Source organism: Ahaetulla prasina, chromosome 3, assembly GCF_028640845.1.
Source record: "Ahaetulla prasina isolate Xishuangbanna chromosome 3, ASM2864084v1, whole genome shotgun sequence".
Classification (NCBI taxonomy): domain Eukaryota; kingdom Metazoa; phylum Chordata; class Lepidosauria; order Squamata; family Colubridae; genus Ahaetulla; species Ahaetulla prasina.
This window is the reverse complement of record NC_080541.1, coordinates 723,801-745,935: the sequence shown is the minus strand read 5'-3', so window position 1 is coordinate 745,935 and position 22,135 is coordinate 723,801. Positions and strand designations below refer to the sequence as shown.

At 49.0% G+C, this 22,135-nt stretch overlaps 1 protein-coding gene across 5 annotated transcripts in view; it reads right to left on the bottom strand.

Moving 5' to 3' along the window:
- Window positions 1-21,201: 21,201 nt before the first annotated feature.
- Window positions 21,202-22,135, bottom strand: part of GRINA (glutamate ionotropic receptor NMDA type subunit associated protein 1) — a 32,917-nt gene continuing 31,983 nt past the window's right edge. For all 5 annotated transcript variants that reach the window (XM_058179120.1, XM_058179122.1, XM_058179119.1 and 2 more), the window contains one exon: window positions 21,202-22,079. In XM_058179120.1, coding sequence (XP_058035103.1) covers window positions 21,930-22,079 — 150 coding nt within the window. In that variant the 3' untranslated portion in view covers window positions 21,202-21,929. The remainder of the gene's footprint in view (window positions 22,080-22,135) is intronic.

Below are 22,135 nucleotides of genomic sequence, written 5' to 3'. Positions count from 1 at the left end.
TTGAAGTCAGGGGTATGCCCAAATTCCCCCCCCCCCCCCCACTTTGTTAGTCCAGGGGGGGGGGGAGGGGGAGGCTGGATTGGGGCCCAAGGACAGCCTGGGTGGGCTCTTACTTGGTTGAAGTCAAGGGTATGCCCAAATTCCCCTCCCCACCACCTTGTTAGTTCAGCGGGGAGGCTGGATTGGGGCCCAAGGACAGCCTGGGTGGCTCTTACTTGGTTGAAGTCAAGGGTATGCCCAAATTCCCTCCCCACCTTGTTAGTCCAGCGGGGAGAGGCTGGATTGGGGCCCAAGGACAGCCTGGGGGCTCTTACTTGGTTGAAGTCAAGGTATGCCCAAATTCCCTCCCCACCACTTTGTTAGTCCAGCGGGGAAGAGGCTGGATTGGGGCCCAAGGACAGCCTGGGGGCTCTTACTTGGTTGAAGTCAAGGGTATGCCCAAATTCCCCCCCCCACTTTGTTAGGCCAGCGGGGGGGGGAGAGGCTGGATTGGGGCCCAAGGACAGCCTGGGGGGGCTCTTACTTGGTTGAAGTCAAGGGTATGCCCAAATTCCCTCCCCACCACCTTGTTAGTCCAGCGGGGAGGCTGGATTGGGGCCAAGGACAGCCAGAGTGGGCTCTTACTTGGTTGAAGTCAAGGGTATGCCCAATTCCCCTCCCCACCACCTTGTTAGTTCAGCGGGGAGAGGCTGGATTGGGGCCCAAGGACAGCCTGGGGGGGCTCTTACTTGGTTGAAGTCAAGGGTATGCCCAAATTCCCTTCCCCCCGCCACCTTGTTAGTCTAGCGGGGGGAGGGAGGCTGGATTGGGGCCCAAGGACAGCCTGGGGGGGCTCTTACTTGGTTGAAGTCAAGGGTATGCCCAAATTCCCCTCCCCACCACCACTTTGTTAGTCCAGCGGGGAGGCTGGATTGAGGCCCAAGGACAACCTGGGGGCTCTTACTTGGTTGAAGTCAAGGTATGCCCAAATTCCCTCCCCCACCTTGTTAGTCCAGCGGGGGAGGCTGGATTGGGGCCCAAGGACAGCCTGGGGGGGCTCTTACTTGGTTGAAGTCAAGGGTATGCCCAAATTCCCCTCCCCCCGCCACCTTGTTAGTCTAGCGGGGGGGGGGAGAGGCTGGATTGGGGCCCAAGGACAGCCTGGGGGGGCTCTTACTTGGTTGAAGTCAAGGGTATGCCCAAATTCCCCTCCCCACCACCACCTTGTTAATCCAGCGGGGGGGGGTGGCTGGATTGGGGCCCAAGGACAGCCTGGGTGGGCTCTTATTTGGTTGAAGTCAAGGGTATGCCCAAATTCCCCTCCCCCCACCACCTTGTTAGTCCAGCGGGGAGGGGGGAGAGGCTGGATTGGGGCCCAAGGACAGCCAGAGTGGGCTCTTACTTGGTTGAAGTCAAGGGTATGCCCAAATTCCCCTCCCCCCACCACCTTGTTAGTCCAGCGGGGGGGGGGGAGGCTGGATTGGGGCCCAAGGACAGCCTGGGTGGGCTCTTACTTGGTTGAAGTCAAGGGTATGCCCAAATTCCCCTCCCCCCCACCACCTTGTTAATCCAGCGGGGGGGGTGGCTGGATTGGGGCCCAAGGACAGCCTGGATGGGCTCTTATTTGGTTGAAGTCAAGGGTATGCCCAAATTCCCCTCCCCCCACCACCTTGTTAGTCCAGCGGGGGGGGGGAGAGGCTGGATTGGGGCCCAAGGACAGCCTGGGGGGGCTCTTACTTGGTTGAAGTCAAGGGTATGCCCAAATTCCCCTCCCCACCACCACCTTGTTAGTCCAGCGGGGGGGGGGGAGGCTGGATTGGGGCCCAAGGACAGCCTGGGGGGGCTCTTATTTGGTTGAAGTCAAGGGTATGCCCAAATTCCCCTCCCCCCCACCACTTTGTTAGTCCAGCGGGGGGGGAGGGGGAGGCTGGATTGGGGCCCAAGGACAGCCTGGGGGGGCTCTTACTTGGTTGAAGTCAAGGGTATGCCCAAATTCCCCTCCCCCCCACCACTTTGTTAGTCCAGCGGGGGGGGGAGGGGGAGGCTGGATTGGGGCCCAAGGACAGCCAGAGTGGGCTCTTATTTGGTTGAAGTCAAGGGTATGCCCAAATTCCCCTCCCCCCACCACTTTGTTAGTCCAGCCGGGGAGGGGGGGAGGCTGGATTGGGGCCCAAGGACAGCCTGGGGGGGCTCTTACTTGGTTGAAGTCAAGGGTATGCCCAAATTCCCCTCCCCCCGCCACCTTGTTAGTCTAGCAGGAGGGGGGGAGGCTGGATTGGGGCCCAAGGACAACCAGAGTGGGCTCTTATCTGGTTGAAGTCAAGGGAATGCCCAAATTCCCCTCCCCCCGCCACCTTTTTAGTCCGGGGGGGGGAGGCTGGATTGGGGCCCAAGGACAGCCTGGGTGGGGCCTCTTATTTGGTTGAAGTCAAGGGTATGCCCAAATTCCCCTCCCCCCACCACCTTGTTAGTCTAGCAGGAGGGGGGGAGGCTGGATTGGGGCCCAAGGACAACCAGAGTGGGCTCTTATCTGGTTGAAGTCAAGGGAATGCCCAAATTCCCCTCCCCCCGCCACCTTTTTAGTCCGGGGGGGGGGAGGCTGGATTGGGGCCCAAGGACAGCCTGGGTGGGGCCTCTTATTTGGTTGAAGTCAAGGGTATGCCCAAATTCCCCGCCCCCACCACCTTGTTAGTCCAGGGGGGGGGGAGAAGCGGCTGGATTGGGGCCCAAGGACAGCCTGGGGGGGGCTCTTATTTGGTTGAAGTCAAGGGTATGCCCAATTCCCCCCCCCCATGCCACCTTGTTGGTCCAGCCGGCTGGATTCAAAGTTGGGCAGCAGATTCCTCTCGTTGAATTGGTCGTGAAGGAGAGACTTGAGCTCCTGGTTTTCGCGTAGGAGCAGCACCAGCTGTTTCAATTCCTCGTTTTCAGCCACGAGGGCTTTGATTTCTTTTCTCAATGCCTCATAGCGAGCAAAGATAGCCATCCCCTTAAAAGCGCTTTGATGTGGGGAGACTTTGCTGCCTCAGGGTGCCCCAAAAGAATGACATTCAGAGGGCCATATGGGAGCCCCAGCTGCCAAGAGCTCCCCTCTCCTGTCCACTGCTGGGCTGGTAGGTGGCAGCTTAGACAGCTGGCACAGTGACACAGGCAACCTTTGTGATGCAGTCATGTGGGGGAGGGAAGGAACTGGAAGAGTGGGGAGGGGGTTGCTGGGCTCTGCCCCAGAGCAGAAAAGAGCTCCAGGGAGGGCCAAAGGTGGTACCTGGTTCTAGCCAGCTGCTTCCACAATGAAGAAGTGGGGAGGGGGCTTCTGGGGGAATCTGCTGCTTTGGGGACTGGCCGTTGGGGTTGGGGTTGGGGTAGGGAGACTGATTGCAGCTGAACATTGACCTCTTCCTCTGGCCTGCCAGCCTTCTGATGGGGATCCCTGGCCCTGATGGCAAGAGGGGAAGTTTGGTGCCTGTCCGCAGCCTCGAGGGCAGCTCTTCTGACTGGCTGCCTTCAGTCTATGGCCAAATTGTAAGGGAAAAAGCCCAGAACATGGAAGGTGCTCACTGCCATGAATTGCCCAATGCTGGTGTAACCCAAGCCATCCAAACTACTTCAAAGCTTTGTTTAAAATACAGAAGGACTGATTTAATACAAGAACTTTGTTGAAAACAGCTAAATGGACTCCTGTCCCTTTGTGTCCATTGGCCCCCACCAGGACTGGTCCACAGATGAGATGGACCTCTGACGGGGCACTTGGACTGTCCGGGGAGCCTTCAGTAAGCAGTCAAACATTTGGCCCATCCATGACTTGCCTATTATAATATTTATTCTTCCTCTGGACAAGAAGTCATTTTCTTCTTCCTCCTCCTCCTCTCCCCCTCCTTTTTCAGAAGTGACATTAAAAAATGATTGCTTGTTGGCCCATGGAGAAAGACAGTCCAGTTGGGGGTCAGCGTTTGGCCAACTATTGGTGCTTGGAAAACTAAGCAGGTTCAGACTTGTTGATCCACGGCTGTGGGCTGGAGAAAAGTCCCTGAATTGGTGGGGTTGGGGAGCCGTATTTTGTTCCATGGAGCCTCACGGAAGCCGCACAAGTTGAGTTCCACCTGAGGAGGCTCACAGGAGGCTCCACGAAGCTTTGCCTGGAAGAGAAAACGGTGCCCCCTTTCCTGACTCAGAGAAGACAGGAAACGCCCGATGGGCAAAGAGTGGCATCTGCTCATGCTGGAGGCTCCCCAGTTAGGCAGGGGTGAAGGGACACGGCCATGGGGAGGGCAGGGAGGTATGTTGTGTCACACACAGCCACGGAGACCCCAACAGGTGCAGCTGAGTCTCATTATTTAGCTGTGGAAAGGTGAAGTGGGAGAATATTGGGGAGGGGAGGGGAGGGGAGAGGAGGGAAAGGGAAGGAGTTGCCTGCCAGCAACTTTGCCCCCTCAGCTTTTTCCCTGCCAAGGGCTGCCAGAGTGGTTGGGCTCAGATCAGGCAAGTGCCAAAGGGGCACCCATTTCATAGCTCAACAATCCACCGGTGGATATCCCACATTAAGTTTTGGGGGGCTCTTACTTGTAAAGACAACCCCCACACTTTGCAGCAGCTGATCCTCAGGCCTGCCCCCATGCTTGTTGTTCATCCATCCCATTAGCCATGTTAAAAGTCCGTGTGGGGTGTTGGAAGATGACTGGTCAGGCCTAGCCAGGCGGGGAACATCCTGGCACAGGTTGGGCAAACGGGCAGACCCTGCAGTTGTTGCACCGATGGTTCCAGGCTTGCACAGCTGGTGCTTGTGCTGTGCTTCCGCAATGGACCTTCCTTCCTCTGCTTGGCAGCTTTCATGGATGGGGCCACTCCAGCAGAGCAATTTTGCCTCAGTGTTTCTCTGGTGGTTGTGTCCATGACAAGCAAGTTCAAGAAGGCCTTTGATGAACCTTTGCAATGTTTCACCTGCCGTCCCTCCATGTGACTGTTTTGCAACTGAGCTCCCTGAAAAGAAGGTGTGTGGGGCTGTGCTTCTTTGGCATGATCTGCCCACCAGTCTAAAGGAGGTTAGGGGCTAAAAGGTATGGAAAACAGTTGCAGGAATTGGATGTGTAGTCTAGAGAAAAGAAGGACTAGGGGTGACTAGCAATATTCCCATATTTGAGGGGCAGCCACAAAAAAGAGGGAGTCAACTTATTTTCCAAAGCACCTGAAGTCAAGACAAGAAGCAACGGATGGAAATTAATTAAGGAGAGAAGCAACCTGGAATTAAGGAGAAACTTCCTAACGGTGGGGACAATTAAGCAGTGGAACAGCTTGCCACCAGAAATTGTGGGTTGGCATTTGGGTTGGCATGCCTTCTTATGGTATGGGGAAAGTAAGATACTTGGTTACTTTCAAAGACACTATATAAAAAAATGCTTTATTAGTAGTATGGGAGAAAATTAGAGAATAAGATTATTTAAAGATACCAGTTTGGCTTTCAACAATAAAAGTTCTTATCCATCCGAATATTGTTAGATATAAAGATACTTTGTCTGAAAAGTGGGAGCTCAAAACTAAACAAGAATTGGAAAAACAAGGGGTTGATATGGTTTGGTATACACAATTGCAAATACACTCTAGATATGAAAAAGATGCTAAACTATATAGTTTTTATATAGTTTTTATATGGAATTGACAGACTTGGATAAGATATTAAGAGGAACAGAAGAGAGGGTCTGCTGTGGCCCGCTAGTGGCCAGTAGATCTGGTAGCAGATTCGCACAGTGAGGAGATTGGGGAGGAACATGGGCCAGTCCTGGAGTCTGGGGAAGGCTCTGATGAGGGCTCTGCATTGGAGGCAGAGTGGGGGCCAGGGCCATATGCCAGTTATCAGCTGCCTTTGGAGTCAGACATCAATGAGGCAGATGAACAGCTGGAGCCTGTTCCCAGTGTGTGCATGTGTAGAGTTGCCAGTCGAAGGGAACAGCTAAAGAACTAGGGTCGACTTGGCAGTAAGGCCACAGGTGGACAATGAATGACCTCTCCCAGAGGGAATAAAGGGAGTGAAGTTTGCAGGAGACAATTAGTTCATTACTGCATTCTTGCCAAGTATTGCGGCATCTGAAAGATATTGGCCTGGCCACTCTCCAAGCCTGATAAAGGTCGGTAATAATTATCTTTTTTTTATCAATATAATTTTAGAATAGAATAGAAGAGAATTTTTATTGGCCAAGTGTGATTGGACACACAAGGAATTTGTCTTGGTGCATATGCTCTCATATTTTTAGTGAATCATGTGAGTTCAGGGAGAAAGGTGCTCCAGCTCTCCTCATGGGTAAACTTGCTTGTTTCTAGGGGGACGGGGAGAGTGGCTGTTTGATTGAGTGTAAGTGGGAAGTCTTGTTAGCTGTGTGCATGGGAAAAACCGGTTAGATGGTGTCCATCAGCCTTGGAAGACAACTCATGTAGCAGGAGGAAAATTCCGATCTCAAATCTACACTGCCTTGTGGCTATACCCACCTATGGGAAAGTCTTCAGGAGTCAACCTCGAGGCAAAACCTGGAGCAGGAGTCCTGGAGTGAGGAGGAGTAATACCTCTCTGAAAAAAACCTTGGTCCAGCTGGCCCGACTGGTAGCACCTTGTAAGGGCCCCTTTCCAGGGTTACAGGAGAAGATGGTCAACTGTTTTGAAGGCGGAAGAGGGCTTTACGACCCAATGGCAAATAATTTAGAATTTAGAATTTATTGGCCAAGTGTGATTGGACACACAAGGAATTTGTTTTGGTGCATATGCTCTCAGCGTACATAAAAGAAAAAGAAAAAAAAACCTTCATCAAAGGTACAACATTTACAACACAAATGATGGTCATAGGTTGCAATTTAACCCTTAATGATAGCAACAAAAAGTTACAGTCATTTAATTGGATTAGAAGGGAAAATTTTATTCTATGTTTGGTTTATGTATAACAATACCTTGTGATTGACCCGGGAAGCCGGGAGGGGGGGTGAAGGGAGGGGGGAAGGGGGTTTTGCGGGGGGGGGGAGGGGAGGGAAAGGGGGAAAATGTTTTTGTTTGTTAAAACTTTTTCAATAAAAAAAAAGTTACAGTCATACAGTCATAAGTGGAAGGAGATGGGTGATGGGAACGATGAGAAGATTAATAGTAGTGCAGATTTAGTAAATAGTTTGACAGTGTTGAGGGAATTATTTGTTTAGCAGAGTGATGGCCTTCAGGAAAAAACTGCCCTTGCGTCTAGTTGTTCTGGTATGCAGTGCTCTATAGCGTCGTTTTGAGGGTAGGAATTGAAACAGTTTATGTCCAGGATGTGACCCTCTTCTTGGTTCGTGCAGTATACAGGTCCTCAATGGAAGGCAGGTTGATAGCCATTGTTTTTTCTGCAGTTCTAATGATTGATTGATTGATTGATTGATTATTTATATTTTTATACCGCCCTTCTCCGAAGACAGGGTGGTGTACAGCCAGAATAAAACAGTAACACAACAATTAAAACAATATATCACTAAAAATCTAATTCAATTCGGCTAGAAAGTTAAAAAATAATAAAATAAAATTATAAAAACCCTATAAAACCCCATTAAAATTCCCATTAGGCCAGCCCTGCTCGATGAAATAAAGTCTTGAGCTCGCGCTTAAAGGTCCGGAGGTCAGGTAGTATGCATAGCCCCACAGGTAGTTCATTCCACAGGGCAGGTGCCCCCATCGAGAATGCTCTTCCCCTGGGAGCCGCCAGCCGGCATTGTTTGGCTGACGGCACCCTAAGGAGGCCCTCCCTGTGAGAACACACAGGTCGATGGGAGGCTATTGGTGGCAGCAGGCGGTCCTGTAAATATCCCGGTCCCAAGCCATGGAGCGCTTTAAAGGTGATGACCAACACCTTGAACTGCACCCGGAAGACCACTGGCAGCCAGTGCAGCCTGCGCAGGAGAGGTGTTATATGGGAGCTACGAGATACTCCCTCTATCCCCCGCGCAGCTGCATTATGTACCAGTTGGAGCCTCCGGGTGCTCTCCAAGGGGAGCCCCATGTAGAGAGCATTGCAGTAATCCAGGCGGGATTTTTTTTTTTTTTTTAATTCAAAAAGTTTTACAAAATTTTTTTTTTCCCCTTTCCCCCTCCTCCCCTTCCCTTCGCAACCCCCTCCCCGACTTCCGGAGCAGGCACAAGGTATAGTTAAAGTAAAAGAAACATATGCTAAAAAGTTTCGTCCCAACAATTATACCCTACAATCATCAATTCTAACTTCCCCAAAAGCTATCAAAATAATACATCATAATCATTCAAAACAGTCTGATAACTCTTAGTCTGATATCTCGTTGAATATAGTCAATCCATTTTTCCATTCCTTTAAGTATCTTTCTTAGTATTGTCTTTCAAAAGGCTGATATCTTCGCCATCTCAGCCAAATTGGCAACTTTCAATATCCATTCTTGTATTGTTGGTACTTCTTTTTTCTTCCAATATTGTCCTATTAGTAATCTTGCTGCAGTTATTAGATTTAAAATCAATTTAGTCTCAATTAATTCAATACCATCATTCAATACCATCATTCCAGACATTCTTCTAACTAAGCTAAACCAGCTACAGGTACCGGAACAGACTTGTAAGTGGATCACAAGCTTCCTAACAAACAGGAAGCAGCAGGTGAAGCTAAGCAAGATCACATCAAATACCTGTACAATTAGCACAGGGGCCCCCCAAGGCTGTGTGCTCTCCCCACTTCTCTTCTCTCTGTATACCAATGACTGCATCTCCAATGATCCATTTGTTAAGCTACTGAAGTTCGCAGATGACACAACAGTGATTGGTCTCATTCGAGACAATGACGAATCCGCATATAGACGAGAGGTCGAACGACTAGCCTTGTGGTGCAACCAAAACAATCTGGAACTGAACACACTCAAAACCGTAGAAATGGTGGTAGATTTTAGGAAAAACCCTTCCATACTTCCACCTCTCACAATACTTGACAACACAGTATCAACAGTAGAAACCTTCAAATTTCTGGGTTCTATCATATCGCAAGATCTCAAATGGACAGCTAACATCAAAACATCATTAAAAAAGGACAACAAAGAATGTTCTTTCTGCGCCAACTCAGTAAGCTCAAACTGCCCAAGGAGCTGCTGATCCAGTTCTACAGAGGAATTATTGAGTCTGTCATTTGCACCTCTATAACTGTCTGGTTCGGTTCTGCAACCCCACAAGAAAAACACAGACTTCAGAGGATAATTAGAACTGCAGAAAAAATAATTGCTACCAACTTGCCTTCCATTGAGGACCTGTATACTGCACGAATCAAGAAGAGAGCCGTGAAAATATTTGCAGATCCCTCGCATCCTGGACATAAACTGTTTCAACTCCTACCCTCAAAACGACGCTATAGAGCACTGCACACCAGAACAACTAGACACAAGAACAGTTTTTTCCCGAAGGCCATCACTCTGCTAAACAAATAATTCCATCAACACTGTCAGACTATTTACTGAATCTGCACTACTATTAATCGTTTCATAGTTCCCATCACCCATCTCCTTTCACTTATGACTGTATGACTATAACTTGTTGCTGGCAATCCTTATGATTTATATTGATATATTGATCATCAATTGTGTTGTAAATGTTGTACCTTGATGAACGTATCTTTTCTTTTATGTACACTGAGAGCATATGCACCAAGACAAATTCCTTGTGTGTCCAATCACACTTGGCCAATAAAATTCTATTCCATTCCATTACTGTACAATCCGTAATAATTCCCAACAAGAAAAATTGCGGCAGGAACTTTATCTTCTTTTTCAGAACATTTTGTAAAATCCACCAAATTTTTATCCAAAAGGCCTTTATGACCTTACAAGTCCACCAAATGTGAAAATATGTAGCGTCATCACAATTACATCTCCAACATTTTGCTTGCATTTCTGGATACATACACGATAATTTTTTAGGATCTAGATGCCATCTATAAAACATTTTATAAAAATTTTCCCTCAGATTCTGTGCCTGCGTGAATTTAACATTTCTAACCCAAATTCTTTCCCACGTTTCCAATAATATTGGCTCCTGAAAATTTTGTGCCCACTTTATCATACAGTCCTTTACCAAGTCCCTTTCAGAATCTATTTCAAGTAACACATTATACAATCTCTTTATATGCTCCTGAGACTGATTTCTAATTTGCTTTACCAAATTTCCCTCGTTCTGCTCTATACCAATTTTTGATCTCCCTACCATCTAGCATGTAATTGCTCATATTGAAACCAAGTATAATTTTTCCCTTCCTCTCTTAATACTTGCAGAGATTTTAACTGCAAATTACCTCTTTCAGTATACAAAAGATCTTTATATGTAATCATTTCCTGAATCTGTTCTATGTTTATATTTTCTACTGTATGTCTAGGACATGCCCATATAGGAACCTTATAATTTAGTTTATAAGAGTATTTTTCCAAACACATGAAGGGCATTTCTTAGCACATGATTTTTAAAGGCCTTATCCACTTTTTGTCATAAATTAAATATGCATGCCATCCATATAACAAATCATAACCTTCTATATTCAAAATTCTGTCCTCTGTTAAATTAAACCAATCACTTATTGCAGAGAGAGCAGCTGCTTCATAATATAATTTAAAATTAGGCATTTTAAACCTCCCTTTCCGAGAATCTTGAATTATTTTCATTTTAACCCTAGCTTTTTTACCTTCCCATATAAATTTGTTAATTCCCTTCTGCCATTCCTCAAGATTCTTATCTTTCTTAATTATTGGTATCATCTGAAAGAGGAATAAAAATCTACGTAAAACATTCATTTTAATAGCAGCAATTCTCCCAGCAAAGATAATTGCAATTTTTCCAAACAATCAACTCCTTCTGAACTTTTTGCCATAAAACCTCATAGTTATTCTTATACAATTTCACATTTGATGACGTAATATAAACCCCTAAATACTTAACCTTCTTTACAATTTCAAATCCTGTTACTTCCTCTAGTTTTTCTTTCTGTTGTCTGGCCATAATTTTTATTATCACTTTTCTCCTTTTTTGATTTACCTTAAACCCTGAGACATTTCCATATTGATCAATTATTTCCAACAAAGATTTACTAGAATTTATAGGGTTTGTTAAAGTAATGACCAAATCATCTGCAAAAGCTCTTAACTTATATTCGTACTGTCTAAGTCTAATTGCCTCTATCTCCTTTACTTCTCGTATTTTATCCAATAATGGTTCTAGAGTTAAAATAAACAATAATGGTGATAAAGGACATCCCTGTCTTGTTCCTTTCGCAATCTTAAAAGGTTCTGTTAAGCTACCATTGATTATAATCTGTGCTGTTTGCTCTCCATAAATTGCCCTAATTATTCTTAAAAAACCATCTCCAAATTGCATCTTTTCTATTAATTTAAATAAAAAATCCCAATGCAATCGATCAAAAGCTTTCTCTGCATCGAGAAAAATAAATGCTGCTGGAATAAAATTTTTCTTTTCTAAGTACTCCAGTAAATTAACAATCTGCCTAACATTATTCCTCATCTGTCTCCCTTTTATAAATCCAGATTGATCATTATGAATTCTTCGCTGCAGAATCAACATTAATCTATTAGCTATTATTTTAACAAAATCTTATAATCATTATTTAAAAGTGAGATTGGCCTATAATTCCCAGGTTTAGAACAATCCTGTTCCTCTTTTGGTATCAATGAAATAAAGAGGTTCTCCATGAGAAATTCCCCTCCTAGTTGTATCTGATTAAATAATTCCTTAAGTGGACCTAACATCTCATCCTGTAAATTCCTATAATAACTAACTGTAAGCCCATCCGTACCAGGAGTTTTCCCCATTTTAATTGTTTAATTACCAAAATAATTTCTTCCGAGGTTATAGGCCGATTCAATTCATCCGTTTGTTCTAAAGTTAAATTTTTAACCTTATATTCCTTCAAATAATTATCAATATCCCTATTCAATATATTATCTTTAAGATATAAATTTGTATAATATTCTAAAAAAGCTTTTTTAATTTTATCCTGTTGATATCTCTCTTTACCTTTGTATTCTATTTTTTCTATAGTACGTTGTTTTTGTCTTTTCCTTAAAGTGTATGCTAACCACCTACCAGGTCTATTTGCGTTACAAAAAGTATTATGTTTGGCATATTGTATATTTGTTGCCACCTGATCAGCCATTATCATATTAAATTGATTCTGTAGTAACTTTATTGCATCTTTAAGTTTTTGATCATGTGGGTTATGTATTAATAATTGTTGTTTCTTATAGATTTCCTCTTCTAAACACCTACGCTGTCTTTGTTGCTTATTTCTCTGTCTATTATTAAGATATATTAATACACCTCTCATAAAATCCAGGCGGGATTGATTAATGATCCTCTGAAGTCTGTGTTTGTCTTGTTGGGTTGCAGAACCAAACCAGACAGTTATAGAGGTGCAAATGACAGACTCAATAATTCCTCTGTAGAACTGAATCAGCAGCTCCTTGGGCAGTTTGAGCTTCCTGAGTTGGCGCAGAAAGAACAGTCTTTGTTGTCCTTTTTTGATGATGTTTTTGATGCTAACTGTGCATTTTAGATCTTGCGATATGATAGAACCTAGAAATTTAAAATGGCAGAACCATCTTCTAGGTCCTAGAATCTAGGAGAAGGGAAACTCTGATTATGAACCTCCAATGCCTTCTGGCTATATCTACTACTGGAAAAGGCTTCAGGAGTCAACCTCGAGGCAAAATCCGGAGCCGGAGTCCTGGAAGCAGTTCGTGACTGTGTACAATCACGGTCTGGTAACTCCTGTGATGTAGCTGGAACTAATCGTATCGGCTTTGCCATTCCACTGGACTATTTCAGCAACGTGGAGAGGAGGGATCTGCTGCTTGGGTAACAGTCTATCCTCCATATTAATCTACCCAGGCCTCGTGCTCTGGAGGGGACACTCCAGCTTTGCATACAGCATTGAAATAACATGGGAAGTGGCAGTTACTGGTTATAAGTCTTTGCTTGATTGGCATAGAATATGACATCAGGGGCCATTTTCATTGGTGGGAGAGGTCATTGTACCACCTTAAGCTGCGCAGCCCCCAGCCAGTAAGGTGCTGCCCCGCCACAGTCTGTTAACCTCACGGGGTGCTGACAAGCAGATCGATAACTTTGCACCATGAAACAGACGTAAGAAAACTTTATCCCTAAAGTTGGGCATCTGGAATGTTCGGACAATGACCCCCAGCCTCTCTTGACGATTTACAAGAATAGATGACATACGTAAGACAGCTGCCATTGACATGGAGTTGAGCAGACTGCAGATGGACATCATTGCCCTTCAAGAGACAAGACTGGTAGACTTGGAATCTGTTAAGGAGAGAAACTTCTCGTTCTTCTGGCAGGGAAAACCATCAAACAAGTCTAGGGAATGCGGGGTTGGCTTCGCGGTCAGAAACACCCTACTAGGATCCATTACTCCACCTGCTGCAGAAAGTGAAAGAATTCTATCCTTGCAGCTCCACTCATCAGCAGGGCTGGATACTCTTATTAGCACATATGCACCGACATTATCATCTTCAGTAGAATCCAAAGACAAATTCTACGACGATCTGGCTGCTAGTGTCAAGAAAATCCCTGAGAAAGAACCACTGTTTATCCTTGGTGATTTTAATGCCAGACTCGGAGCTGATTATAGTTCTTGGCCCACTTGCTTAGGTCAGTTCAGCGTCGGGAAAATGAACAAAAATGGCCAACGCCTGCTGGAGTTTTGCTGCTACGATGGTCTTTGCGTTAGCAATACATACTTTAAAACAAAGCCTCAACACAGAGTCTCTTGGAGACATCCAAAATTGAAGCATTGATTTGATTCTTAACAGGCGCTCCAACCTCCCCAATATTGCAATCACACGCAGCTAACAGGGTGCTGATTGCAATACAGACTACTCCTTGGTGTGCAGGAATTAAACAGCAAAGAGATTGCATCACTCAAAGAAGGAAGGAAGACCACGAATTGACATCAACAAAACCCGCAATCAGTGCAAAGTGGAGGAATTTGCACAAGCACTCAAGGAAACTCTCCCAGGCCCAGCTTCTCGTTTCTGACTTGATTGTGATTTTGGGTTCTGCGTATGATGCATGAGGAGCAGACTGGTGCACGACTATGGACTTTTGAATACTGATGTTGAGTCCAAAGTTTTCACAAGCCATGGAGAATTTGTCCACACTGACTTGCATCTTTGGTCCTGAGTCAGCATTTAGGACATGGTCATCAGGGGTCTGCCACCTTAAACACTCAAAGAGCCATTTGGATCCATTTCCCACAGAAAAGAAAACACCGGGAGCCACAAAACCTGGGTGGGCATGGCCAATTTGATGTCACTCACTCCGACCCAGTCACATGACACCCCCCAGCCATGCCTACCCAGGTTTTGTGGCTCCCGGTGTTTTCTTTTCTGTGGGAAATGGGTATCTCTCTCTCTGTCTGTCTCTTTGTTTCTCTCTCTGCTCTTTCTCTCTCTCTGCTCTGTCTCTCTGCTTGCTCGCTCTCTTGCTCTCTTTTTCTCTCTGTCAGCCCTGGAGCCATCTTTATTGGGCATCTTCAGGGCTGCCACAGCGGTGGCTGGGCAAGCTGTGGGAATGGGAGGGAGGAGGTGGAGATAGTGTGGGGTTTGTAATCATAACAACATTCTTTACCCTGGGAATTAAGGATGCCTTGCCAACACCTGGGAGATTAGGAGTTGGGACAGTGACCAGACTGGACCATGCGATGCACATGTGGATGGAGGGGAAGGAACTTTGACTTTACTTTGGGTGGGGAAAACATGGGGCTTTCGGATTCGGATTTTCCCCAGATGTGCCAATATGACATCTCTAATAAATCTACTGTATACTTTGAGGAAGATGCCTGCCTCAGAGTTTTGATTCTGTTGAGGGTGTTACTTGAAACCCTGACACACACTCACTCCCTCTCTCTCTCTCTGCTCTCCCTCTGTCATTCTCTCTCTCTCTGTGCTCTTTCTCTCTCTCTGTGCTCTCCTGCCCAGCTTCATGTGTTGTGTGAATCCAACCCCTAGGGCTGTGGAGTGGGAGTGGAGGATGGCAGGCAAAACCACACAAAATAAGGCAACACCAACCCGGATACTGTCAGGGGGAGACACCCCCCCCTTCCAAGGGTGAAATCTACTTACCTTCTTTACCAGTTTGGAAGTGCACATACCATGTGCGGGCTGTGAACTGCGCATGTCCAAGATGGCGTTGCGCCGCTGACCAAGAAATGCGGCAGCGAGCCTTCCTGGCCGTTCTGGACTAGGGGGGACCCTTTTGAGATCTTGGGTCCCCCCGCCCAGATGGATGAGTGTCTCCTCAGCCCGGGGATGCTGAGGTGGGTTTTGGGCGGCTCCGGGTGGCTTCGGGAGGAGCCCGGGGCAATCTCCCATAGCGGCGGTGGCGGCGTTTTACTTCCACCACCGGCGGCCTGGTCCGGCCTGGTCGGCCTGATGCGGCCTTATGCGGCCTGGTCCGGCCTGGTTCGACAGCCCGGCAGTCGAGAGAGCGATCCCGCCGCCGGTGGCGTTGTGGCCATCGGCGGCGGCAGGCCTCTTTAGGCCGGCTTGGGGGACCCTTTGGAGATCTTGGGTCCCCCGTCTGGGCCTTGGGAGAGCGTGACCGGAGCGTTTTCTCTGGTGGCGTCTCTCTTCGACGGCGGCAGCGGCCTGGCCTGGCAGCGGCCTGGCCTGGCAGCGGCCTGGCCTGGCCTGGCCTGGTTCGGTGGCCGGCGTCGGTGGCTTGAGATGGGGGTGGGGACCTTGTGGAGATCTTGGGTCCCCCCGCCACCTTGGGTGAGAGGGCCCCCCAGCCTGGGGGACAAGGAGGGCTCCGGACGGCCTCGTTTAGGGCCAACTAGAGCGTTTCTTCTCCGGCGGCGCCCTGGCTTGGTTGGGTGGCACCGGCGTTGGCGGCTGCGGCATCAGACGTTGACAGAAGATGACACCCGGACATTGGCAGCGGCTATGGCAGTATGGGTTTTTGTTCCCGGATGCTGCAGAGGCCCCCAATGGCCCCCAGGGCTACTCTGTTTAGATGGGGGTGCCGATGGTGCTGACGGGGGTGCCCCCCCTTTTTTGTAAGCTGGCTGGGATGTGGAAGCGACATCTGCAGCGAGCCGGCGGGAGAGATGACGGCGACTGGCGACGGTGCTGGGGTGCTGATGCTACCAACCAGCAACGGCAGGGTTCCGGTTGCTGCCCTCCTCCCTCTCCGGCGACGCCAATGATGAAGATTTGTGCCCCGGAGTTCCCCCCCAGGTGGAGCCGAGATGGAGCCCATGGAGTCCATGAAATTGGAGGGCTCGCCCTTTCCTCCCCCCCCACCCCAGACCACCCTTGGATTGCCCATAGAACATCATCGAGCCTCAATCTGTTGCCATCGGCAGCCAAATTAGTGGCTGCAATTTTCGAGGCTCGATGGGGATGGGGGTGATCTGTCGCGGTACTGAGTGACTGAATAAGGTGGTGACTATTCCATCTACCGCCTGAGACTGAGACTGAGATGGATGTCCATCGACTTTTCCAGCCGGAGATATCCTGACCGTCCAGGATGGGTCTGCTTGCCGTGTTTTTTCATCATGCGGACATTTTCAGCAGCTGACCTTCTTGCCCTGCGAGATTCCCCTCTCTCGCGGGTTTGGCCCTCTACGTTATCGAGGGCCCATCTTGAGGACGGGTTTTGGAACCCCGAGAGATGGCATGCCAAGAATAGGAGACTTAGGGGATTTTTAATTAACTGTTTTAACCGATTTTTTAAGGGGAGTTTTAATGGGAATTTTATGGGGAGGGTGGAAACTGACGGGTTTGGGTTGGGGGGGAGGGGAAGAATGGGTGGGGAGGGAAACCCGTTGGGGAAGGAGCCAAGTCCAGTGTGCGTTTGCGGCATTAAGTTAGGTCCGAGGGTGGTGGGGGAGGGTTTCGTTCCAGCTTATCAGGGTTGTGCTATTGACACGGTAAGTGGGAGAGGCAGATATGGCAGAAGGGGGGGGCACATCAGGTTTTGGGAGTACGCCCTCGCTATTTAAGAGCGATCGCGTGCTCCGGCCCGCCTGCTTCTTCCCGTTCCCCGGGTGGCCAGAGTACTCGGGACTTGGGCCTCCGGCTGATGTTATGCAATGCAAGGTCCGTGGTTAACAAAGCCCCCCTGATCTCAGATCTAATTCAGGAGGGGACCACGGACGTTATGGGCATTACGGAGACCTGGTTGGGCACGGAAGGGGGGGTTCCCCTAGTGGAGATGTGCCCACCAGGTTTCCGAGCATTCCATCAGCCGAGGGCCCAAGGTAGGGGTGGCGGTTATTATTAACGAAAGCCTGGAACCGAGGGAGACCACTGTACCTCAGATAGCTGGTTGTGAATCCCTCTATGTGAAGTGGGGTCGTAGGACTCAGGTGGGCTTGTTGATCACGTACCTGGCTCCTTGCTGCGTGACAACAGCCCTGCCCGAGCTGTTGGAGTTGTTGGCCGGGTTGGCAGTTGAAACCCCTAGACTGTTGGTCATGGGGGATTTCAACTTGCCATCAACTGGCGTGGCATCTTCGACGGCTCGGGAGTTCATGACTTCCATGACGGCCATGGACCTGACTCAATTAGTGGACGGCCCTACCCACATCGGGGGAGGCACTCTAGATCTGATTTTTGTCTCTGGCCAGTGGGCGACTTATCTGATTTTAAATGATTTAGTTATCGAGCCTTTGTCATGGTCAGATCATTCTCTTCTTTGTCTGGACTTTCGGACCGCTACTCACCACCGCAGGGAGATGGAACCAATGCGTTGGTTCCGTCCCAGGCGCCTGATGGACCCAGAGAGGCTCCTGACGGAGCTTGGGCCATTTCCCGAGAACCTGGCCCGCGGCACGACTGAAGAACTAGTCCGCGGCTGGAGCTTTGGACCGTGTTGTGCCTTTGTGGTCTCTGACCCGGTGCTGGTCTCAACCAGCTCCTTGGTTCTCCGAGGAGCTGAGGGAGATGAAACGCCGGAGAAGACGCCTAGAGAGTGCCTGGAGATCCAGCCGTTCTAAGGCTGACCGGACACTAGTTAGGTCCTATAGTAGGACCTACCTAGTGGCATTGAGGGAAGCGAAGCGTTCTTACGTTTCCTCCCTCGTTGCATCGGCAGATAACCGCCCGGCCGCCCTGTTTCGGGTTACCCGCTCTCTCCTTCAACAGGAGGGGCGGGAGGACCCATTACAAGGGCGTGCCGAGGAGTTTAACAGTTATCTATACGATAAAATCGTTCAGCTTCGGGATGGTTTGGATCAAAATTGGGTAGATCCAGGCGAGAGTTTCGAGACTTGTCTTGTTGAGACCATTTGGGATAGTTTTGACCCTGTGACTCCCGAGGACATGGACAGGTTACTGGGAAGGTTGAATGCCACCACATGTTTACTGGACCCGTGCCCCTCCTGGTTGGTGCTGGCCACGCAGGAGGTGACACAAGGCTGCTTCCGGGGGATTACAAATGCTTCTTTGCGGGAGGGGGTCTTTCCCGCTGCCTTGAAAGAGGCAGTGGTAAGACCTCTCCTCAAGAAGCCTTCCCTGGACCCAGCTGTTTTAGGAAATTACCATCCAGTCTCCAACCTTCGTTTTAAGGCGAAGGTTGTAGAGAGTGCGGTGGCATGTCAATTACCCCAGTACCTGGATGAAACTGTCTATCTAGACCCGTTCCAGTCCGGCTTCCAGCCCGGATACAGTACTGAGACGGCTTTGGTCGCGTTGGGGAATGTCTCTGGAGGGCCAGGGATAGGGGTTATTCCTCTGCCTTGGTCCTATTAGACCCCTCAGCGGCTTTTGATACCATCGACCATGGTATCCTGCTGCACCGGTTGGAGGGATTGGGGGTGGGAGGCACCGTTTATCGGTGGTTCTCCTCCTATCTCTCCGATCGGTCGCAGACGGTGTTGACAGGGGGGCAGAGGTCGGCCCCGAGGCGCCTCACTTGTGGGGTGCCGCAGGGGTCGATTCTCTCGCCCCTTCTGTTCAACATCTATATGAAGCCGCTGGGTGAGATCATCAGTGGCTTCGGTGTGAGGTACCAGCTGTACGCTGATGACACTCAGCTGTACTTTTCCACACCGGGCCACCCCAACGAAGCTATCAAAGTGCTGTCCCGGTGTCTGGAAGCCGTACGGGTCTGGATGGGGAGAAATAGACTCTGACACTTCAAATACTTGCTCAATCTCTTCTTAAAAATCTCCAGTGATGGAGCCCTCACAACTTCTGGAGGCAAGTTGTCCACCGATTTGTTTTCACTGTTCAGGAAATTTTTTAGTTCTACGTTGCTTCTCTCCTTGATTAGTTTCCATTCATGTTCTCCTCTTCAGGTGCTTTGGAGAATACACCCTCTTCTTTGTGGCAGCCCCTCAAATACTGGAATATTGCTATCATGTCACCCCTAGACCTTCTTTTCATTAGACTAGACATGCCCAATTTCTGCATATGGTTTAGCCTCCTATCCCAATCATCTTCGTTGCTCTTCTCTGCACTCTAGAAGAGTCTCAACATCTTTTTTACATTGTGATGACCAAAACTGGATGCAATATTCCCAACTGCGGTCTCCCCAAGGCATTATAAAGTGGTACTAACACTTCACATGATCCTATCCATCGGTTATCCAGCTGGGTCATTGTGGGGGCACAGGTGCCGAGCGAGGTGGTCCACTGTCACAGGATTTTTTAAGAATGGTGGTGTTGAGAGTAGTGTGCAATTTGGATTTGAGCGAAAGTTGCACAATGTCAGCCTCACTCTCCCATCTAATCAGGTGGTAAGGTAAAGAGTTGAGAGAAGCAGCGAAGGGATTCAGTGCAGCGGATGGACAGCCATCTTCTCTGCCTTGTCCTGCTGTTCAGGTTCCATGCATTGCAGAGGCCTTCATGATCATGAGTGGGCCAACCAATGGTCTCATCCACTCAGCCCACTGAGCAGCAAGCGTTTAAGACCCATCAGATACCCTCACCTGGTTCATCCAGCAGGTCAAAACTGTTGCCTGGGTTGTGGCTGTTGCCACATGCAAACCGCTTTGGGGAGCCACAGGTGAGAGCCAAGTGCAAAGTGGGGACCAGAGGTGGGTGGCCTGCCTGGAAAGGACAGGATGCATTCCCGTCAAAGGTGTTCCCCTTCCCTGGCACCCCATACAGCCCCACCCCTTACTGTGCTTCTGGAGAGATATGGACCCCGGCAGCTGAGGCGGCCTTTGCACCCCTTCCTGTCTGCAATGGCAGTTTTTGTTTCACCCCCAATTTCTGTGCCCGTCTGGTGTGAGCTGCCCAGACCTTTTCATGGAGAAAACACACATTTATTCAGACTCTGCCATGACAAATGAAACCAGCCAAGAAGACCGTCCTTTCCCTCTTCCCTCTTCTTTTTTTTTTCTTTTTGTTTACATTTATATCCCGCCCTTCTCCGAAGACTCAGGGCGGCTTACAGTGTATAAGGCAATAGTCTCATTCTATTTGTATATTTTTTACAAAGTCAACTTATTGCCTCCCCAACAATCTGGGTCCTCGTTTTACCTCCCTTATAAAGGATGGAAGGCTGAGTCAACCTTGGGCCGGGCTTGAACCTGCAGTAATTGCAGGCTACTGTGTTCTCATAACAGGGTTCTTAACAGCCTGAGCTATTATATTTCTTTCTTCATTTCTCAAACACCCAGAGGATTTGTTCAACATGGCTTGAGGATATGTATTTTTAAAAAATACATATTATATCCCTCCCCTCCCCTGAAATATATTTAAGGGCTAGAACTGAATTGCCAATTGTGTGGTTCAGATGCTGTGGATATCACTGCAAACTCTCTGGAACAGGAGTCGCCAAACCCTGGGCTGTGCCTGTTCACGGCCTGGGCTGTGGAAGCAGCGTGCGAAGGTGTGCCTGTGTACAGCTCCAATTGAATGCGCAGTGGCGTGTGCGCACAGCTCCATTTGTGCATGCCCGCCACTCGTACAACTGGAGTTGCATGCGCATCCACCGCTCATGTGGAACCATCCCTTTCCTCTCCCCCCAACTGCTGATCCACAAAGCCAGAAAGGTTGGAGACCCGTTGCTCTGGGAGGCTCCTGCAGCGCACACCTCTCCATCCCTCCTTGGAGCCTCCTGTGCAGCTCATTGAAAGGAGCTCATTTGGAAGATCAGGCAGACATTAACCCCAGCCCAAGAAAGGCCCCTTCCTCTCCTTCCTTCCTGGCTGGCTGAAGACAAGCGAAGACCCTGCTGTGGGCATATTTTGACTTTTATTAGACTGCTATTTTGTACAGCTTAGTGCAGAGGCTGGCCTTGGGGGCAGAGTGGCAATGGCTCAGCATGCGGCATTTCAAGCCCCCCAAAGCCAGCCATGTGTGGGGGAGGAGGGAGGGAAGAAGAGAGAGGAAAGTGTCCTCAAGTAACATCAACATCCTGGTCAAAAGGTCTCGGCAGACCCCAACGTGGAGGTGCCAAGAGAGAGACCTTGAGCTGCGCACCCTCAGGGCTGAGAGAGCCCTCCCCTTTACTGCCCAAAACCCACAGCCTCCCCCCAGGGTGAAACACTCTGCCCAGGACAGCCAGGAGGAGCTAGTGGGGAAGGTCATGCCCAGCAAGCAAGGGGAAGGAATACCATGGTGGGCATCAGAGGGACTCAGCGGGTGCTCCTGGGCCCAGGAGTAGGAGGAGAGTTTCCAAAATGAAACAAGACATTTCTAGAGCAAAACGCAGTGGACAAGAACAACAGCATATTTACACCCCTTCCTCAACTCGGGGTCACCCAAGAGATGCAGGGCGTGAATCCCTTCTCTTCCTCGCTCCGGACAGACCAAAGAGGAGTGCCCACCATTGCTACCTTGCGGTGCCGCCTTCCGCAGGAGCATCAGGACCCCGACCCCAGTGCACCAACCAAGCCCGTAGGGAAAAGAGAACAAAACTGAGGAGGGGAGGGGGCTGTGAGGGAGGAAAGGGCTGGAGACGGCCTAATCCTTGGCACGGCCAATGATGGCCAAGATGTACAGGAAGATGTTGATAATGTCCGTGTAGAGGTTGAGGGCCGCAAAGACATATTCCTCCTGGCTGATTGCCAGCTGCTTGTTCCCCAGGATCAGCTGGGTGTCCACCGCCAAGAACTGCAATGAAGAAGCAGCTATGTTAGTTCCCAGCAGCTCCAGCGGGCCGGCAGACA